Below are 19,845 nucleotides of genomic sequence, written 5' to 3'. Positions count from 1 at the left end.
TTATTAATTTTTTTATATTTACTGCATATCTATAATATCATTATTATTATTTTTGTCGTTTATCATAGAAATTTTTATTTACATACAGAATAATTACATATTAACATAATACAGAACAATTATACATCTAGAATGTGAACTATATGTTAAATAAATTATTAATATTAATTCATAAAAAATAAATATATGTGTACTATGTACTATAAATTAAGTAATTATGTAATAATAAAATATATCAAAAGATTACGTGATAATATAAATAGAAATTAAATTTTGTAAATTATTTTATATATATGCAACTTTCTTTTCTTACAATAATATTAAATAAAATACGAAATCGATTGCAGAAATCATTGCGACACATCGAAAAACTGAATAGTTTACGATCGTCGCAAGAAAGCGCATACTACGGGCTGACAGAATTCTCCGATTTATCCAATGATGAATTCATGCAACAAGCACTAATTCCAGATTTATCTTTACGGGGTAAGTTTAATTTAACAAAAATTTAAGAAAAATAACAGTTAAATATTTAAGTACCTACAAAGGGTTAGCGAACCCTCCACCAATTTTTGAATTTAGACGTTTTTTTCCGACTTTTTCACTTATTGCAATAAAAATATCTTTTGTGCTACGACATTTTAAACTTTCTAACTAAAAAAATTCTTTTTTTTTAGTTTTCAAATGATTAAAAAAAAATTAGATTAAAAAAAAATTAGTTAAAATCTATGCATTACAATAAGATATAAGCAAAAGAAAATGCTGGATTACAAATATTCGAATGTGAGTAGATAGGGACTTTTTGAGATATGGGTACTGAGGGAAATATGGAAGAACAATCTTTATTAAAATTCATTAAATACTTTAAGAATACTACATTATTTACAAATTACAAGAATATCCCTGAGAAAAGTACAATTGTAATGAGCATAATTTAATGTTATAATTTATTTGTTGCGTACGGCAATTTTGTTAGGACAAAAACATACAACAGCGTCATATTATCATCAGCATTCTACGGGCTCGATTAATCGTATGAAAAGAATGATACCAATAATCGGCATACCCTCTAAATTTGATTGGCGAGATAAAGGAGTCATAGGACCAGTTATGAGCCAAGAGAATTGCGGCGCTTGCTGGGCGTTTAGCACTGTCGGAGTGGCCGAATCGATGTATGCCATCGAAAACGGAACTTTGCATTCCTTTAGTGTACAGGAAGTAAGCCTTATATTCTCGACATGTTTTTCTATTTACTAAGCGAAGAAACTACTCGAGGAAGTTCGCGTCAAATATAAATTTTATAAAAGCGCTTTCATATGTGTCGAATTGTTGTTAATTAATATGTTGTACAATGGGCATTAATGGGCACTAAGAAGTGACTAGACTCTTATTTTAGCAGCTCCCTTGATTTTTCAACGCAGATTTTAAATGCTTAGGCTGATATTACATTTGTCATACGATACGTTTTTTAAGCGTATTAATTGATTGTAGAAGAAGGTTTCGGATTTTTCTATCCTAACCAATCAACTGACTTGAAAAATTTTTTTGTCGTACGACAAAACGGACAAATGTAATATTGGTCTTATACGTTAGTAATTAGAAAAGTTTTGAGATTTAAAGCGGTCCCTAGACGATTAATAATATTATTGTTCAGTCATATATTTTATAACATTATTGATGCCTCCTTTAGACAATTGAATATAACGCTCAGTGTAATTTTTAATCAAATTTTCATCAATTTTCAATCAAATCAGCCAATAATTTAATTAATTTTTATTATTAATTTAATGTTTAATTTTGACCTTACTTAATCATTAGTGATACATGCGTATTGACATTTATGATTGCATTCGACAAAGTACTTGTAATGAGAATCAATTGACATCTGATCATACCGAGCAAGTTAACAATTAGAATTACTGAAGACAAATTTCTAAGCTGGACAGCATTTTTACGATGGAACAGCTATCGTTCAACGTATGATATAACGAGCGAAAAAAAAGGATTTGATTAGTTTTTCAGAAAATAAATGTAATCAGAAGTGACAATTCAAAAGTTTTACTATCCAATGTAAATTTTGATGTAAATTAAACTTATTTATAACGCTAAAAAAAAATGAGCGTCGATCCTCATAAATTGGCACCTCATTGAGCAATAATAATCACAGATGGAGCAATACTTAAAACTTGATAGCCACAATATACTATATAAACTATCAATATTGCCTCTAGACGATCAATAATTCTGTGCAATATCAAATATTGTTCAATAATATTGATTATCTAAGAATAGCTTAAGATACACGAGAGACTTTTCGAGTGAGAAACCGATGCTCAACTTTACAAGAAAAAATGATTAAAAATAAACAATCTCTTGAAAATCTCAAAACTTTTTTAGACGTTTCTATTTATTAATTTGTCAGCTGATATAGTTATTTATTTTCCGACGTTATACAGATGATCGACTGCATGCCAGGCAATTTTGGATGCCAGGGCGGTGACACATGTAGTTTACTGTCGTGGCTGTTGGCCTCAAAAACAAGAATTATATCTGAGATCGATTATCCTCTCACATTGCAAACCGATACGTGTAGATTGCATAAGTAGGTTGCATGCAAGGATGTTTTTCTTAGTGAAACCGCAAAACTATGATGACACTTGATCTTTCAGAATTTCTGCGAAGACATCGGGAGTTAGAGTAACGGACTTCACATGCGACAGGTAGTTTCATTTATACTTGTGCATTATTATTTATAATGCATTATTTTTTATTATCTTATTATTTGTAATGTTTTATTTTTAAACAATAAAAAGTTTATATGTGCAATTCCTCTTTTGCAATGCAAAAGAATTTAAAAAAAAATCGGTTAAAATAGAGTAAAGGATGTGAATATTGAAACAATTATATTAATTAATTAATTGTTTTATTATTTATTTTTTCTCATGCGCGAAATGAACATCGCGAAATAAAAATAATTTTTTGTTTTGTTGTAAGATTTACATCAATTTTCAAACTATGGCATTAACAAAGAGGGAGAGCCTGAAGGCTTTCGCCTGGACGCCACGCTGTCTAATACCTCGGCATTCGCGAATACTAATCGAGTTTGTTTCAGCTTTGTAGACGCGGAGACTGAACTTTTGACGTTGCTCGTTACTCATGGACCCGTGGCGGTTGCCGTGAACGCCATATCTTGGCAGAATTATTTAGGTGGCATAATACAGTATAACTGCGATGGTTCGTTCAACAGCCTAAATCATGCGGTGCAGATAGTGGGATATGACACGGAAGCTCGTATACCGCATTATATCATTAAAAATTCGTGGGGACCGTCCTTTGGCAATAAAGGTTACATTTATATTGCGATTGGCAAGAATTTATGCGGTAAGATCAATGAACGAGCGAGCATGTTACATTCACGCTAATTGAATGGAGTGCCTATTTCTTCGAGCGAATAACAAATATCTTAACGTATGTTCGCAGGTATAGCCAATCAAGTCTCTTCGCTCCAAGTTATTTAATCAATCAATGAATGTTAAATTGAATGCAGCGTTTTCAATTTCTGACAAAATAAATTGAATAATGCTGTGAAAAAATATGACTGAATAAAATACTTTATTAAGAACATTGGTGTTAATTATTTCTCATATTGTTTGTTACCTCAGAAGTCTATCAATATGACTGCTTTAATATAAAAGATGATCCAAGACGAAAAGTTAATCTTTCGGAAAGTGAGACAGTGACATATATAATTATTAGAAACTATACATAGTCATATTTTCCTAAAAAATCCACCGATTTCTCTTGATTTTTATCCGTATTTTCTAATCGTACAATGCAATTGATAACTTCGTTTTTATTTGCTTTATCAACATGTGGAACTATGTGACTTACAATTAATATCAAGAAGATCGACAATTAAAATTTAGAAAGATTTTGTATTTCTTACTTTTTCTTCTTATAATAAACGATTGTGAACGTTCGAGACATTGACTTTTCCTAGGATCATTTTGCCTAATCTAATTTATAATTTATGTCTAGTCTTAATTATAATTTTTATAATTTTTAAATTATGTAAAAATTGAATTAAATTATCTAAAATTTGAAATTTTAGTTTTTAACTCATAAAGATAGAATACATGGTGATTCTGAGACATTTTTCTAATTTTTAAATAATATAATGATCTAGAATAATTTTATATTTCACAATTCTTATTTTTCACTATTCTTATTCTATTCATACAAGTACGGTCAAATACAGTATGGTTATTGTACTACATAGTTATATTTATATTTATTAAGTTCAATTGTTGCAATTTTTTATATAGTTAAACATTTAAAATTTGTAAAACAAATAAAGAAAACTTTAATAGACCTCATGGAATCATGTTCCTTTAACGTCATAAAAAATGTGTTTAATTAATTTTAACGTTAAATTAATTTTGAGAGTCACGTATACTAAATCTTTTTTTAAAAGAAATATAAAATTTAAATGCTAAAAAGAAAGCATTTATTTTCAAGCAATCGTTTAACTGTATTACCTAATTATTGCATCAACGTGATGCATATAATACACTGACTATACATTACATTAGAGAAGTAAAACTTATTAGAATTTCATAAAGTTTGCTGTGTCATAGGCAGATTAATATATGAGCTTCTTAAAGATTCCGCCGATTCATCTTGATCTTCGTCCGTGATCCAATTGTATGATGCAATTGATAACTTCATTTTCATTTGCTTCGTCAACGGCGGGATCATGTGACGTGGTACCAAAAAGGTCGACAGATTGAACAAATCCAAAAAGACTTTGTATCTATCGCTATTCGTTAAGACGCATGAAACAAACAAAATTTATTATTTAAAATAAATTTGTATTCAAATGCAAATCAGTAAATTGTATTAAGTTGACTAAAGTCTTATGAAATGCATAATATAGGTGTTTTTAAAGTGACGTAATAAAAAATAATTAATAAGTTATCTAAGAAAATCAGTTATTTAGATGTAGATGTAAATAAAAATTTATGTTAAATTATCAATAAACAAGCTTATACTATTATAATTACTTAATTATTTTTGACATTACAATAATAATATTTGTAATAAAAATTCGTGATATTTTCATGTTACCATTAATGTATCTTTTCAGTGAATAAATCATTTGATATCAATTTTAATTATCAGTCATATATTTATATTAATTGAAGCAGACAAATACCTTAATGTGGACTTCAAATACTGATAGCCGGAAGAACCACCAGTACCTAGTTGTTGAGAACCGATCATTCTTTGTACCATGATAACATGATTATCTAAAAGTGTAAAAAACACGTTATTTTAATCAATTTTAATGTATAATAATGGAATATAATATGATACGAGAGAATATGATAAGATTATATAATGGAACATAAATATAACTCATACAATGTAAGTGTATTTTCATCAAGTGCAATAATATTGCACTTGACAATTTAAAATTTTACATATTAAAATTTCATAATAATAACTTTATATATGTATACACATATAATATGAATAATAATAATTATGTGCTTTTGTAAGTCTTTTGAATGCTGCAAGAAAAATTAAAAAAAATACTGATAGTGAATGTTGTAAAAAAATTTAAAATATCGATTATTTTTATAACTGTTGTAAAAAAATTAAATAAAATATCGATAAAATAGATTTTAGTAAAATATGCATACTAAAAAATATGTGAATTCAACATATCACGCATATATATCATATTGATATTAATACCAACGTGATTTTAAAACCCATGATATATATAATAATACTATCATGATATGGATTAAAAATTCATAATATTAAATCTATGGCGTTAAATCCACACTTATATTTTTTAGAAAATCAATAAATAACAAGATGCTAATAAGTGCTAATAAGTGCTAATAAGTTTTTCTTACACCTCCATTTCGTAATTAGAGAGTCAATATCCATTAGCGCCGTAAGGATCTGATGTGGCTGACTAAATCGTGGTTCATCTCGATATAGGGTGATCATTATTGCTCCCTGAAGAGCACTGTGCGAAAATCTGCGTTCCCCACGTGACACAAGAGCGTTGTGAAGTGATTCGTTGAAGATGCTATCGAAAACTGCTTGCCGCGAGCGCACATTAGCGAAATGATAGTCTTTAATGCATTCCTTTGACAGTTTCTGAAAAGTTATAAATTAAAAGTAATAAATAATTAAATAATTAAAAAAGTAATAAATTATGAATAGCCAATTATTTTGAAATTCGAAAACAAAGAAGTAAGCTATTGTATATATTTAGACAAGTCTTTTTATATCCGTTCTGTCTTGCAGTTTTCAATTTTACAGCTTTATGATAATCTTTTCAATATTAATTAAGTTTTAAATTATATAATAATTGAGCTTTAAATTAAATTTCTTAGCAAATGTTTATTATATATATTAGGAAGCAAAATTTTTATTTTTTTATTATTTCGTTAATTATTTTAGATTGTTCTAAAGAGAATTTGTCGCCGAAATTGTTAAAGAAGTACGAATATCAAATAATTTAGTGTAACATTATGAGTTACAAAATTGATAAGATCGAGCGTAGTTACATGTATGGCTTGTTCTTGTTCGGTTAACATCTTCTCCACTGCTCGTTTGTATTTTCCCCAAAAATCAAAATCATGTGTCTCGAGTCCTGGCGTTCTGCTTAACCAACTCTGAACCAGAGTACTGAGACTGTGCTCCTTCTCAGATCGCTTGATCGCCTCGATAGCTTCGGGATCTCTTCCGAAAATCTTTATGTAATTATATTTGACCCTGAGTTCCTGTTTTACACCCAATTTATTCTCTAACAGACGGAATTGCAACGATTGGAAACCCGAAGCAGGGCATAATAAGTCTCTAAATGCCATGAAATCCAACGGTGTCATAGTTTCCAAAATCGTCACTTGCTCCACCAATAGCTGTAAATCAAGATTTGTTTGTATTAATTCTTATCACGTTTTTTATTAGCAGTGTGCACTCAGTGCATGTGAAACTGTTGTACACTATTCTAATATAAATGTAAAAGTGAGAGAGATATTTCAATTGATAAAATGCTCAATATATTTATCAAAAAAAAAAACAATAAAATATATTGAATATTTTGTGATTTAATTTATGTTTACATTTTTATTAAATGTACAATTTGGTCGATTTGTGTACAATGGCTTTAAAGTGCACTGAGTGTGCACTAGTTCTCGCCAATGAAAAATGTTATTAGTATTTCGCCAGTTATTAAAAAAAAAAGAAACGACACAGCTAAATTACATTGTACATATTATGTACATTTAACTACTAAGAATTAAAAACAATTAATTTTTTATAATTTTATTTCGACCGTAATTATATTATATTAATTATATTAATTAATTATTCCTTTTGTAATTTTTGTTAAATTTTTTTATACATTTATGACTTTACTTTATATGTTATAATTTATTCATTTTGGCTGAAAAAAATTTGATAAAAGGAAACTATTACGTTTTAAAATAAAATTTATGTTTATTTTTATTTGACATTTTTTTATTGCTCTTCTTGCTCTATTTCTTTGTTTTAATATTATATTAAACTTTATTTTTATTACTTATGTTAATCTCTATTTTAACAAAAGCAAGATAAATTTTGCTACTAAAAAACGTGATTAAATAAAATCGAAGTCTTGTAGTTGCGAAAGAACATCTTGAAACGTTCTCATCGATTTGTCAACGCGTCTGCATTCGCACTTCTATGGGTGCCAGTGTAAGCGAAGGGTGCGTGAGCGACATAATACGTTAATACAATATTATAATGCATTGCTAGGTGCATCTGAAAATAAATATAGTATAACTGTATTCTTTAAAGAACGCGAGAATAATTTTTTTGACACGCAGAAATTTTAATGTTATCACAATCCATAAATTTTAATGCATTCATGTACATCGCATAAATCAGATATTACATTTGTAGTATATCTTCCGAACGATATTGTGTATCGAAGACAAATTCACGTTTCGATCATAATTATATTTTGAAGCATTCAATATTACGCGCTCGTATTGAGAATGTAGGGAGATGTTTTATCGAATAAAAATAAAGAAAGATACGACCGCACCTTCTGTGGTATTGAAATAGAGTAACGGGTTACCTAACGTACCGTCTTCTCCGTTCTCCGTTTAATGCATGTATAAGCGCCTGGTGTCGTATATCGTCTAGAAATATTATCTTACTATCACCCCACCTTATGCGGTTCCCACAGTCTTATTTATCTCATATCGTGCCTAAATCGGGTAAGAAAAATCACAACGCCGCGTCGCGTACTTGATATGTCAGCTGTTATGAAATATTAATCTAGTTTATCGTGAAGAAGCGAGCGGCAAAGAAACTGTCGAAATATATTATTCCTAACGAAGTATGTTATATGTATATTAGGCTTATTCTTTTTCTGCATCCTAGGTATCAATTATGTATCTTTTTCGCCTACAGCGAAAACGTGAAAAGTGAAAATTTTTTGTATGTATGTGTGTATAGGTACATGCATACATATTTTTCACTTCTTCTTCTTTTCAAGAAAAAGTGAAAACTTGATCAATACTCTGGACTTCTTGCACAGTTCAATTTTTGTCTTTTTCTCTGTGAAAAAAAGAGAGATAAACCATACAAAGAGTTCTGTCTTGAAATATAGAAAAAACAGATCTATAAAATATTCGATGTTTTTGAAATATGTAAGAGGATGTAAGAGAAAGTAAACAGCTTTGTCTGGTGAGACAGAAAAATTTGATTAAAGGGACATGCAGTCTATGGTGAACTAATCGGCTTGTAATTAAGGGCCGTTCACCTTGCATCGCCATTATTATTATAAGCGGATTTCTGTGAAATAGTTATTTGGCAAGTCGCTATATACATATAATTACACACACTCTATTGTTACACAAAATTACGCGAAACCACATTTCGTATAAGAACCCTTTTCGAGAGAATCGATTTTAGAACGTACCTTCAGGATAAGAACAATGCGATTCAATCGTTTCAGAATCTCCAAGGTTTTTGATTCGTTCAAGACTCCATTGCCCTGGATGACGGTTGAATGATCATTAGAAGATCCGTTGGATATTTTGCAATTGGATTCGGAGCTAAAAAGTGCCCTAACGGAATCGACCTCGAAAATAATTTGCTTGAACCAAAGCTCGTACACTACAATGAATTGAAATGCAGCGATACAATATAAATATTGCAATAAATAATTCATACAAATAATAAAACATTAAAATATAAATATTAGGAATATGTACAACGAGAAATTGAACAAATTGTATTATTATGAATTTTCTTTCAAAATGTATGAAAGAAAATATTTATAGTAAGACAGATATTTGTTATCAACAGATAAATGACAAATGTCATATTGATAGTAAAAGGTCGTATAATTCGCAACGAATCAAAATACAATAAATTGGAGTAATATAAACGGTTGCAATAAATAATTGATATAAATTAATAAAACAATTATTAAAATATAATTATAAATGCTGCGATTGAGAAATTGATCAAATCCCCCCTCCCCTTCTCCCATACCATTGAATTTCTTTCAAAAATCTTTGAAGAAAGATATTTATAGCAAAATCATGCATATTTGTTGTCATCACAGATAAATGACAAAGTAAATATTAGATATATATTAATAATAAAAGTATCGTACAATACAACAAATTGAAATGTAACACTATAATTGGAATAATATAACATTAATATATAATTAAATAATAGATACACAATTGGAATAAACAACTCATATAAATCAATAAAATAATTATTACATAAATATTATAAATTTATAATAATAATCGAGAAACTACTAAATTTATAAAGTACCATCATCGTTAAAAAAATCCGTGAAGGACAGTAAAATCAAGATATATGTTATCATCATAGATAAACTATTCTCATAATAACTGGAATGTTCTGTTGATAGTGAAAGGTCGTCAACATCAATATGTTAATATCAACATAACATTCATCACTTATTTTTTTTAAATAGTTAGCTAATTATTGTGTAATATATTTGTTAGTTTCGCAAGTAACTATTATTAATTACGTTCGACATTATTCGTGAATAACAAATTACATTATTAAAAAATTGTAGAATTTAAAAATTATGTGTCACACATTTTATTACTATTTCATTTAAAATTTAATAAAAAAAAACACTTTATTATAAATAATTTGAGATATTGCGCTACTGTTAAAACAAAATTCATATAGAACATAATGAAGGGATAAGTGAGGATATTTGTCGCTTAAATGAGGATATGTTGTCACTAAGGGATATTTTCGGAGCTTCGGCTTTTATTCTTGTATAGAAGGAAAAAGAAAACTTAATTACCAAATTATGTATATAATCGAAGAAAACATAATTATTAGTAAAATACCTTGATGGATGACAATAAAAAGATGCTCGTCATGAACTTCATTGCTATATTCAGCGCTGAGAAGCCTTTGTGCGGACAAGATTTTATCTAAATGCAGATACTCGCTGTAATGCAACGCCGGTCCTTGCGTTAACTTTCGCTGTGTCTGATCGTCCCGATTGTGATTATTTTCTCTTCAACAAATATTTTGTCATTAGTTTTGTATAATCTCATTTTAAAAAGAAAGATAAACGCGTAATTGATTGCAACATGAATGATGACGATATAATCGCTTATTCTATTTAATAAATGTATAAAATATATAAAATATTTTTTGGTCATAATAGTTTTATTATTTGTCACAAAAATCTTTGGAATTATGTAAAATCATAGGATTAGAATGCTTGGATTGTTCGGAAAGTTCGTGCCGCAAAAGAATTTAAATTTAATAAATGAAATTAAAAATTTAAATCTTCTGCGTTTCAATTTTCCTTCAAAATCGGTACGAACTTTCCGGACAACCCAATAGAATATTCGTTGCTTGTTTTGAAATAGAGCTTATTTCAAACAGTATGCTTTAATAACGCGTTGAACCATTTCTTTTTCATTTATAACAGAATAAAGTTAAAAATTACAGAAAATCTCAAAATAAACTTTTTTTTTAGATTAAAATATTCGCGATAGTCTGCGGTTTTTATACGATAATAGAGAGAGATTGTTTTAAGTATCTAAAATATTCCAATCAATATATTACTTACGAAATACTGCTCATTGGACAAGACATTCTTTAAGTATATTTCTTTACGTTGTAATTTGAGAAATAGATAAAATGACACTTAGAGATTTAAATATTCAATATGCTTTATTTTTGTTTTAGCGAATAAAACAATTGCCCGAATTGTTTTTTAATAAACGTAACACAGATTACAATTCACTTAGAATATCTGACAATACTTGTCAAATATCGCCCTCGTGTATAGGAGAGACCTACGCGCGTTGTCGAGGAGGTGGGTGGCGCTCGACTAACGTTCCATTCGTCGTTCAGAATTTATCTTCTGTATAATGAGTATTGCTATCGAAAAAAATTTTAGAGCGGAATGTTTTTATGATTACGACATATAATTATTTCATATGATATTTGCTAAGATAAATTATTGAATAATATTCATGTTTTTTTTAAACATTACTTCGTTGGAGCCTTTCCTTTATATATAAAAAATGTTTTTATTTTTTTAATGTACGCAATGTGTAAATAAAAATATATTTCATTACATCATTTAAGTACAGAAATATTACACGAACAAGATTTACTTCTCACTGGATGTTACTTCGTCCTTTTCTCTGCGAATTCTCAATATAAATTATTATTATTAATTCTTTCATTCAATTAAATTCTGTATTTGTAGAAAGTAAAGAGTCTCACAGGGAGAGAATGGCAAATTGCATCATGTGAATGCCCACGTCCAATCAGAATGACCAGTTTTTTCTAATCTCTTCTATACCTATGGAGCTTTGGTGCCCATGCCCAATCAGAGAAGACGACAGTCATGTAGACTCTCTAGTAGAAAGAAGATTAAAATTATTTTCTTCTTGGAAAGAAGCAAATATGACAGATCTTACGAACATATAAATTTTTTCAATGAATATTTCTGAGAAAAGAACCGAGAAAATTCGTGGAAAAATTGGAAAAAAACAGTTTTAAAACTTAAAATATATTTTATAAATTTAAAAAAAAATATATAACATGATAATTTAAGTATCTTACAAACATAATTATTCTGATTATTTTATGTATAATAATTTTATGTAATAATGTACAAAATAGAATATACATATTATGTATATTCTATGTACATAAAATTGTAATATAAAAAAGTATCAAATGAGGAATGTTCTGGACATTGTTTATAGATATTCAGACAAAAATAAAAAAAGACAATTTTTTAATATCTTTTTTAATAGTTCTTATATAGTTCCAAAACATATCCAAAATTGCTATAATAAAATTTTAATTTTAATAACGTTAGCATATGTTTCAATTTTCTATTAATTTCAGTTCATTTTTTATTAATTTTCAATTAATTTTTTATTTACAAAAATTTAACTAATATTATAGATTTGCAAGCTTGTTAAATAAAAAATAGATAGAGATTTTTTTAAAGTGCATTAACATAACTAGTCGCATAAATTCATGCGCGATTCGATTCTTAATTTATCATAGACAAATCTTTATCGTCAGTAACATTAAACTTATCCACAGATTTATTGCAAAATTCTACAATACTATCTACTGTAAAATTTCTTTTTAATTCTATCCTGATTCTTCTCTCGGATGGCAGATGTCGCATCGTGTATTACTCCTTCAAAACAGTAAGAGTTAAAAATAGTCCAGCAAGAAAAAATACATATATGAAAAAAATCTCTCGATTTTATATTAAATCATTAAATTAAACGCAATAATTTTATATTATTTTTTATTTGTAATTATAATATTATAGTAATAATAATTTTAAATAATATAATAATTTATTTATTTATTATACATATTTACAGTAAATAATAAATATAAAATACGACTAACAGTTGCGAAAATATATGTATATGCATAATCTCTCTCTCTCTCTCTCTCTCTCTCTCTCTCTCTCCCTCTCTCTCTCTCTCCCTCTCTCTTTTAGATAATTTTTCGATAACACAGGTACATAAAAAATTTGTTGATTCGGAAATTTTTTTGTATTTTGACGCTTTAAAATGAATCCGATATCCAAATTGCATCACAATTTTTTTTATTAAAGAAAAATAATTCCATTTTCTAATATATGTTTAACCTATCCAGCATTAAATATATATGCTTACATATTATCATTAAATTTCAGTTTCTCTTTTGCTTTAGCTTGCATATAAAAAAAACCAAGCCATAAGTAGCTCTGAAAATATTAGAAAATTGAGTTATTTTCCATCAATAAAAAATTATAATGTGTAATTCAATTTGGAATTCAGAGCATCAAAATACATAAGAATACATAATCTAATCTCTAAAATGGTTGCATTTTTTTTATGCGCCTGTAATTATCAGGTAAAGATTACTTTAAGAATGATGCAACGATGTAATAAAATTATAAATAGAATTGATTATAAATCAATGGATAGCAAACATCGATGTTGAGATAAATGAGCTTAATAATAATTATAACGACCATGACACAATCCTGGATAGCAATAAAATTCGTTCATGACACTTAATCGTCCACCGGACACGCAGTTTCCCGGAAGTATTGATAACTCCGCGTCACTGATTATAATTTTCCTCCCTTCTCTCAGAACATTGCTCCTTTTCATCCTTTTCGACCACGTGATCTATCGGGCTATCTACCATATATACGTGCACATATACGCGAATTGAAGATAATTTACATTACGCGATATATTTGCGATAAAGAAAAGATACTATTTAATTTTACATTTCAAATATATGATAGACTAATCGAATAAAATAAAAGATTTTTAAAATTCTAATATTTGACAATTGCATAAGATTCCTGGAATTCAAGCGTACTTGATTCGCAAAATGAGATTTGACTGAAAGAAGAAATGTAATATGCACAGATATGCATATACTGAAGAAAACATTCTTGACGGTAAATAGCATTTCCTAGAAAAATATATATTTTGCGAACAAGTTTTATATCAGAAAGATCGTACATCTTCATTCAAGTAAGATTTCGACAGTCCGATAAATATTTACATCGCGCTACATTCGCTGATAATTGCATTTAATTAAATAATCTTACTGATTTATCATTTTAATGTTTTGTGCATGATAAGTTTAAGAATGAGAAAAACAATCGATTGTGATTGATCAATTTTTTATGGTTTAAGCTTTATGCCTTAAATTTCATTGTAAAATGCTTGCCGCTTTACGTACGACAATTACAATTTACTTCGAGATTTTCAATGATTCTAGATGTCACTGCATATCACTTATCCAAAGCCGGAAGTTCTATTCGATAATATCTTCAATGACGTATCATACTCGTTTACGTAATTGTGTACTATCGAGAAGTGTTTTGATATAATTACCAGGAATGTACGTGAAGGATATGTCCATCGAATGCGTTTATCGCTAATTTCTGATATTTCGTTTAATGATTGTGAAATTACATTCTGTATCGCACAAGGATTGTAAGCAATCCAACGCGCGGATATCATCCGAGTGGAGAGACACGTGCAATTTATTAATTATCGTAATAAATTTAGTGATTAGTGTCAGACATAATATTCATGAGGTATAATTACATAAGATTTAATAAGTATAATTTTATATTGACCGAATCTCGTTACTCCTAAGATATTTTTCATTCTAATTTTTTCATATGTTAAAATTTTTTTATTTCCGTATGGTCCACAATAGTGGACCTCGGCCGTAATTTGCATAAATTAATACCTCGTGTATCCTGGTTTTTCTGCTTAGCGCTCGTTATTACATTTTCTCTCAAGCAAAGAACGAAGAGATCCGTTCGTGTAACAACTTCCTAGCAGACACGAAAAAAACATGACATACTTTAAATAATGCCCGCGCAGAAATAATACGAAACAAATATTTATGCGATAATTAAATGCACGAAGTATTTAAGAAATAATATATCTTCTCGATTATATAATTATAAGCGTGCAGATAATAACACCATAATGTAAGATCGGACTTTAATAGCAGATGTTAAAACTAATTTTAGTAATTTTATACAATATGTACGAAGAAAATATATCGAAACGGAAGGACGTGATAGAAGTTTAATTATGATTTCAGATATAAGATATTTATAAGTGATTTATTCTGCAGCGTTAATCCATCCATTGAATATATTTAGTCAATTCTTTTTCTAAGCGGCTACTCGCGCATTTCTCTTAGAGAGAGAGAGAGAGAGAGCACATTCTGTTGCAATCGAGAGTGCAATGACATAAAATGAAGATAATGTGCCGCCTGATTATTTGCTCTCAGTTTCGCTAATGTTTGAAAAGTCGAGTAGCGAGATTGAATCACTCGTATCCGGTAAGGTCGGTATATAGTCTCTCGGTATATAGTCGGTTCTTATTTCAAGATCATCTCAAATAATACCTTAAGATACTAATATTGCTCTGTGATTGGTTTATAATTTAATATTGCACTTAAGATCGTCTTAAATATAAGAATCAACTATGAATGTCGACTTACGAATCGGGGAAAAAATTGCTGTCATGTATGTACAGAAAGAATAATTTTGCTGAAGTATCTAAAAATTTAGCTAGATACAGATCTGAAAATGATTCTGTTGAATTCGAAATGATTATGTATGATGCTATTAATGATTGCTATTAGGTTGATATAAAAATAATGTTTGCTTTTTGTTTTAAACTTTGATACTTTATTCTACAATAAGATTGCGTTTATTCTATTTATGTTACATATCATTTTCAAGCACAGATTTCGCTCTATTTAATTGTGTTTGCCTGTTTTCAATGTTTAATTTGTGATATTCATTATTATAATAATTAATATAAATGAAGCAATTCCGAGCAAATTTTTATAAGTTCAAATTATGCTATAAATCAACGAGATGAAAAATTAATAAAGCATTTAACAAGGGAATGTTTCAAATAAACGTACAGAGTACGATGATTTCAAAAATTTCGTAATAAAGATAAAAGTCTTGAAGATAAAAAAAGTCGAGGACAACCTGTAGTTATTTGCTAATGGAATAAATAAGTTTATCTCATTGGCAAAAATGTATAGGTTTTTATTTCGATTAAAGTTTGCTGAAATATGTGTATTTAAAGATAAAAATTAAGAATCGATATTATTTTTGCATGGATAGAATATCCAATTTTCCAGTGCAATGCTTGAGTTTCTTACACAATTATTTTGATTTTTCAAACAAAATTCTTTTCTTTTCAAAATTTTTTTAATATCTTTTTACAAAGTTTCAGCAAAATTCTTCTCACGTGACTGTTTTATTTTGTTTACTCTCTTTTTTCTCACGATTACGAAAACCCACTTTTCACGATCGCTCATGTTATGGATTACTCACAGTTCCGCTCTTTCTAGTTATTCCATCATCTACAAGTAAATAGAAGTCTATCCTAAGAAAGAAAGAGTGGATAAATTGTGTGTGAAATATTGAGGGATGCCATTCTTCAGAATGGAAGGAAATATCGCGACAGAGTCGCGCTCGCGGTTTGCGGATTTACGCAACGCCTCCGAACGAACATTGTTCATCTTGGAGGTATCTAATTGCCCGGCATGGAGTATCCACTAAATTGCGGCCGGAAAAAACATTTCACAACGGATATCGTTCAAGCCACGCTTAATACGATCACGGCCGCGATCGCATTTTCCGCGTACCGCGTATTTATTTCAGCTCGACGAGCGAATTTTGTCGCGATCGTATTTCCGTTCCCAATTGCACTCGTAATCGGCCAAGCGTGAACGATCGATGCTCGCTATCGTCCCGGTCTATTGATCTATTTCACGATAAAACTCCCAATATCCCCGCAGTTAGTTTCGCAGGAAACTCTCCGTTACGGGACTTCGAGAACTTGAAGTACGATAGCAATAACAAATATCCATAAATCTGAATATCGCAAGACATTCGGATATCTAATGCGCATCCTAGAATATTTATTGGACATCTGCATGTCTCCCTTGTCTCTTCTTCACCCTCGTAATTCTTCGGGCCCTCGTCCGAGCGAGTGGTTGCAGTTTCTCTCGAAGACGAGAGATATCGCAGGCTGTCGAGAGCAAATCGGATTTGACAGATTGCAGGAAAATTTAATAAAATCACTACTCGCAAAGGAATAACTCGCGTTGTAATATATCAACACTTGATATTATCAAGTGGCACGTCGCAATAAGGTGGGCTGCGACCGATCGGTGCAACACGCGAAACATCTGACACCATTGCGGAAGCACGTGAGAAGTCGGTTAATGAGGTACCATTCATCGCGTACTATTCATCTTATCCCTTAACTCTTGGTGATCGCGTGCGTGCGAACACTTATGGGAAAATCTGTAGTGCCTCGTAATATCTCGAGCAAATAAATGACTTATTGTCTACATATAACAATCGTCGGCAAGATGCATCTTCGTGAATACCTCGTGCAAGTTTTTAATTTCTTGCATAAGAATGCAACGTAAATATAAAATTTCTGCTCTGGTTTTATAGACGCAACATCATTAACAAATACTGGTGTTCGGTAATTATGTACGTACAAATATATGTGTATAAGTCTGTTCTTTTTAATTAAACTTTTTGCTTTCATTTCTCTTTTTTTCAATATGAAGAAATAAGAGGAAAGCTGAATTGTATAAGAAGCTGAAAAGAACAAACTTAATATTATTATATCAAGATACGTCTCGATACATTTATTTTTATATTAAAAAAAATTTTTGATTGAAAATAAATGAAGAAGATTCTGATCATATCAATAAGAATTCTGGTTATCTCAACTAGAATTGTAATGTATTCAACCAGAAAAATCTGATTTATCCATTTTTAACCAATTAATGCAATCAGGCTCTTTTGAGAAATGTTTTGATCTCCAAAAGATCGATTTTCTCGATAATAGCGAAACGATAATAACTATTTTAAATCGATTTTTTTGTGAAAATTGATCTTTCTAACTAAAAGAGAATATTTTAAACCGATTTCTTTGTAAAGAATTGTTTTTTTTTTAACAAAGATGGCTATTTTGAAACAATCTTTTTGCAGAAAGTCGATTTTTAACGAATATTCTGGAGATTTCTACTCTTTTTCTAGTGCATTGTTTTTTTACTTTGTAAATCACGCAGATAAATTCACTATAAAACTAATTAATTTAAACAAAATGTAAAATCGCAATGTGAGTACACAATACGTAACGAAAAGACTTTATCGGAGTTTCAGCTGAATCTTATTGTTTATATAATATTTCAATGTGAATTTATATATATCTATTCAATTTTACAACTGCGCGTTGAAATCATTTTCAATCTTTAAATGTAATCTTAAACCAAACTGGGATAATAATATCACAAATTAAATTATCAAGCAATTTAATAATATTGATACTAATAAGCATTCTAATTAATTTAATAATATGCAGACATTCAATAATAGTAATATAATATATAATACATTTATAATATATATCATTATTTATAATAATTGTTTGGTTTAATCCATAAAAGCGGAATCTATTTTTTATTACTGATACATAAATGATGTCTTTTTCATGACATTTTAATTCCTGTTTGCTATATAATTATTTTCAGCAATAAATTAATATTATAATGAGAATTACATTGAGTATTATAATATAAATAAATTAATTCAGCAGTTTTATTATAAAGTGGCTTTACATAAGTTAATAAAAAATTTACGAAATTATGTAAAATATTTTAATGCAAATGAAACATGTTCACTAATAGAAACATGCGTTCTTCGTAAAATTTATATTTTTTGGTATGTTTTATTTTCTTCCAATAGTCGGATAATCGTTGTCTTATCAATTATTTATAAAATTATTATTCACCTGCATTGTGTTTTCGTGTACACTGTAAATATTATATCTCCTCGCGGCTGCTATTACGAAGCGACAAATGATGCCTTAATCACCTACTAAATTATGTTTGCGATGCTCCTAACGGTATTATAATTAATGTTATGCCAATTTGCACGTAAACAATTATTGATTATCATGTAGACGTATATTATATTATGTAAACAACTATGCATATTTTATTAAACGTGATCGAAAATTCTTTTTGCTTTCAATTTCTCAATTTCCATCAGACGAAATGTAAGAAATATGCGGTCCGAGTCTGCTCTTGCCAAACGAGTTTTCGTCTTTTTGTCCATTTTTTTTAAATATACCAAAGCCCTATTTTTAGATGTCTCTAAAAAGCGAGAGTACATCCGCGTTATTCTTTTTATGATTTAGCCACAGGTAGTCTGAGTTCTATCTACTCACGCATTATGCGTCGCAGCCCAACCCAATATTTTCTCAATTCTAAAAGTAAAAACTTCATCTCTCTCTCTCTCTCTCTCTCTCTCTCTCTCTCTCTCTCTCTCTCTCTCTCTTTCTCTCTCTTTCTCTCGGAACCTATTATAACAATTTGATAATTTTCGTGGAAAGGAAAAAACTTGCGACTATTCTTCAAAGATGATGTTCTGTTCACTGGAATCTTCTTGTGTATTAAAAAGATAGAAGATCTCTTATATTTTCAAAGTGACAATCAAAAAATTTAATTTCCTAGAAAAGTAGATAAATCAAAATTTTTTAATTTCACAGAAAATTAGTGATTAATCAAATAAGATTAGCAAAATAGAATATATTCGTAACATGATTAATTTTTATTTTCGCGTTTCAGTCCGTAAGAAAACCATTCTTTTTTAATTGTGACAATTTTGAATTTTTTATGAATTAA

At 29.0% G+C, this 19,845-nt stretch overlaps 2 protein-coding genes across 2 annotated transcripts in view; one reads left to right on the top strand and one right to left on the bottom strand.

The window, feature by feature from the left end:
• The window catches only part of LOC108694568 (cathepsin O-like), a 4,912-nt gene extending 907 nt beyond the window's left edge, over positions 1-4,005 (top strand). Inside the window, exons 2-6 of the mRNA XM_018204134.1 lie at positions 348-486; positions 977-1,218; positions 2,457-2,602; positions 2,670-2,720; positions 3,113-4,005. Of these exons, the coding sequence (XP_018059623.1) occupies positions 348-486; positions 977-1,218; positions 2,457-2,602; positions 2,670-2,720; positions 3,113-3,422 (888 nt within the window). The 3' untranslated portion in view covers positions 3,423-4,005. The remainder of the gene's footprint in view (positions 1-347; positions 487-976; positions 1,219-2,456; positions 2,603-2,669; positions 2,721-3,112) is intronic.
• A 170-nt stretch (positions 4,006-4,175) lies between these two features.
• LOC108694567 (tryptophan 2,3-dioxygenase) lies at positions 4,176-11,287 on the bottom strand. Its single transcript, XM_018204133.1, has 7 exons — positions 11,165-11,287; positions 10,428-10,600; positions 8,996-9,192; positions 6,591-6,944; positions 5,928-6,177; positions 5,216-5,309; positions 4,176-4,819 (listed from the first exon to the last, which is right to left on the bottom strand). The coding sequence occupies exons 1-7, from the start codon at positions 11,188-11,190 to the stop codon at positions 4,615-4,617; spliced, it is 1,299 nt and encodes a 432-aa protein (XP_018059622.1). The 5' UTR covers positions 11,191-11,287; the 3' UTR covers positions 4,176-4,614.
• Positions 11,288-19,845: the final 8,558 nt, after the last annotated feature.

The sequence above is a fragment of the Atta colombica genome, unplaced genomic scaffold, assembly GCF_001594045.1.
Source record: "Atta colombica isolate Treedump-2 unplaced genomic scaffold, Acol1.0 scaffold120, whole genome shotgun sequence".
NCBI lineage: Eukaryota > Metazoa > Arthropoda > Insecta > Hymenoptera > Formicidae > Atta > Atta colombica.
Note: the sequence above shows the minus strand (reverse complement) of the source record. Positions and strands in the feature narration are given on the sequence as shown.

Coding starts and splice junctions, on each gene's coding strand:
- LOC108694567 (XM_018204133.1), bottom strand. CDS start 11,190: ATGTCTTGTCCAATGAGCAGTATTTC. Junction 5,310..5,927: donor TCTAATTACGAAATGGAGGT/GTAAGAAAAACT, acceptor TTACACTTTTAG/ATAATCATGTTATCATGGTA. Junction 4,820..5,215: donor TATTTGAAGTCCACATTAAG/GTATTTGTCTGC, acceptor CTTAACGAATAG/CGATAGATACAAAGTCTTTT.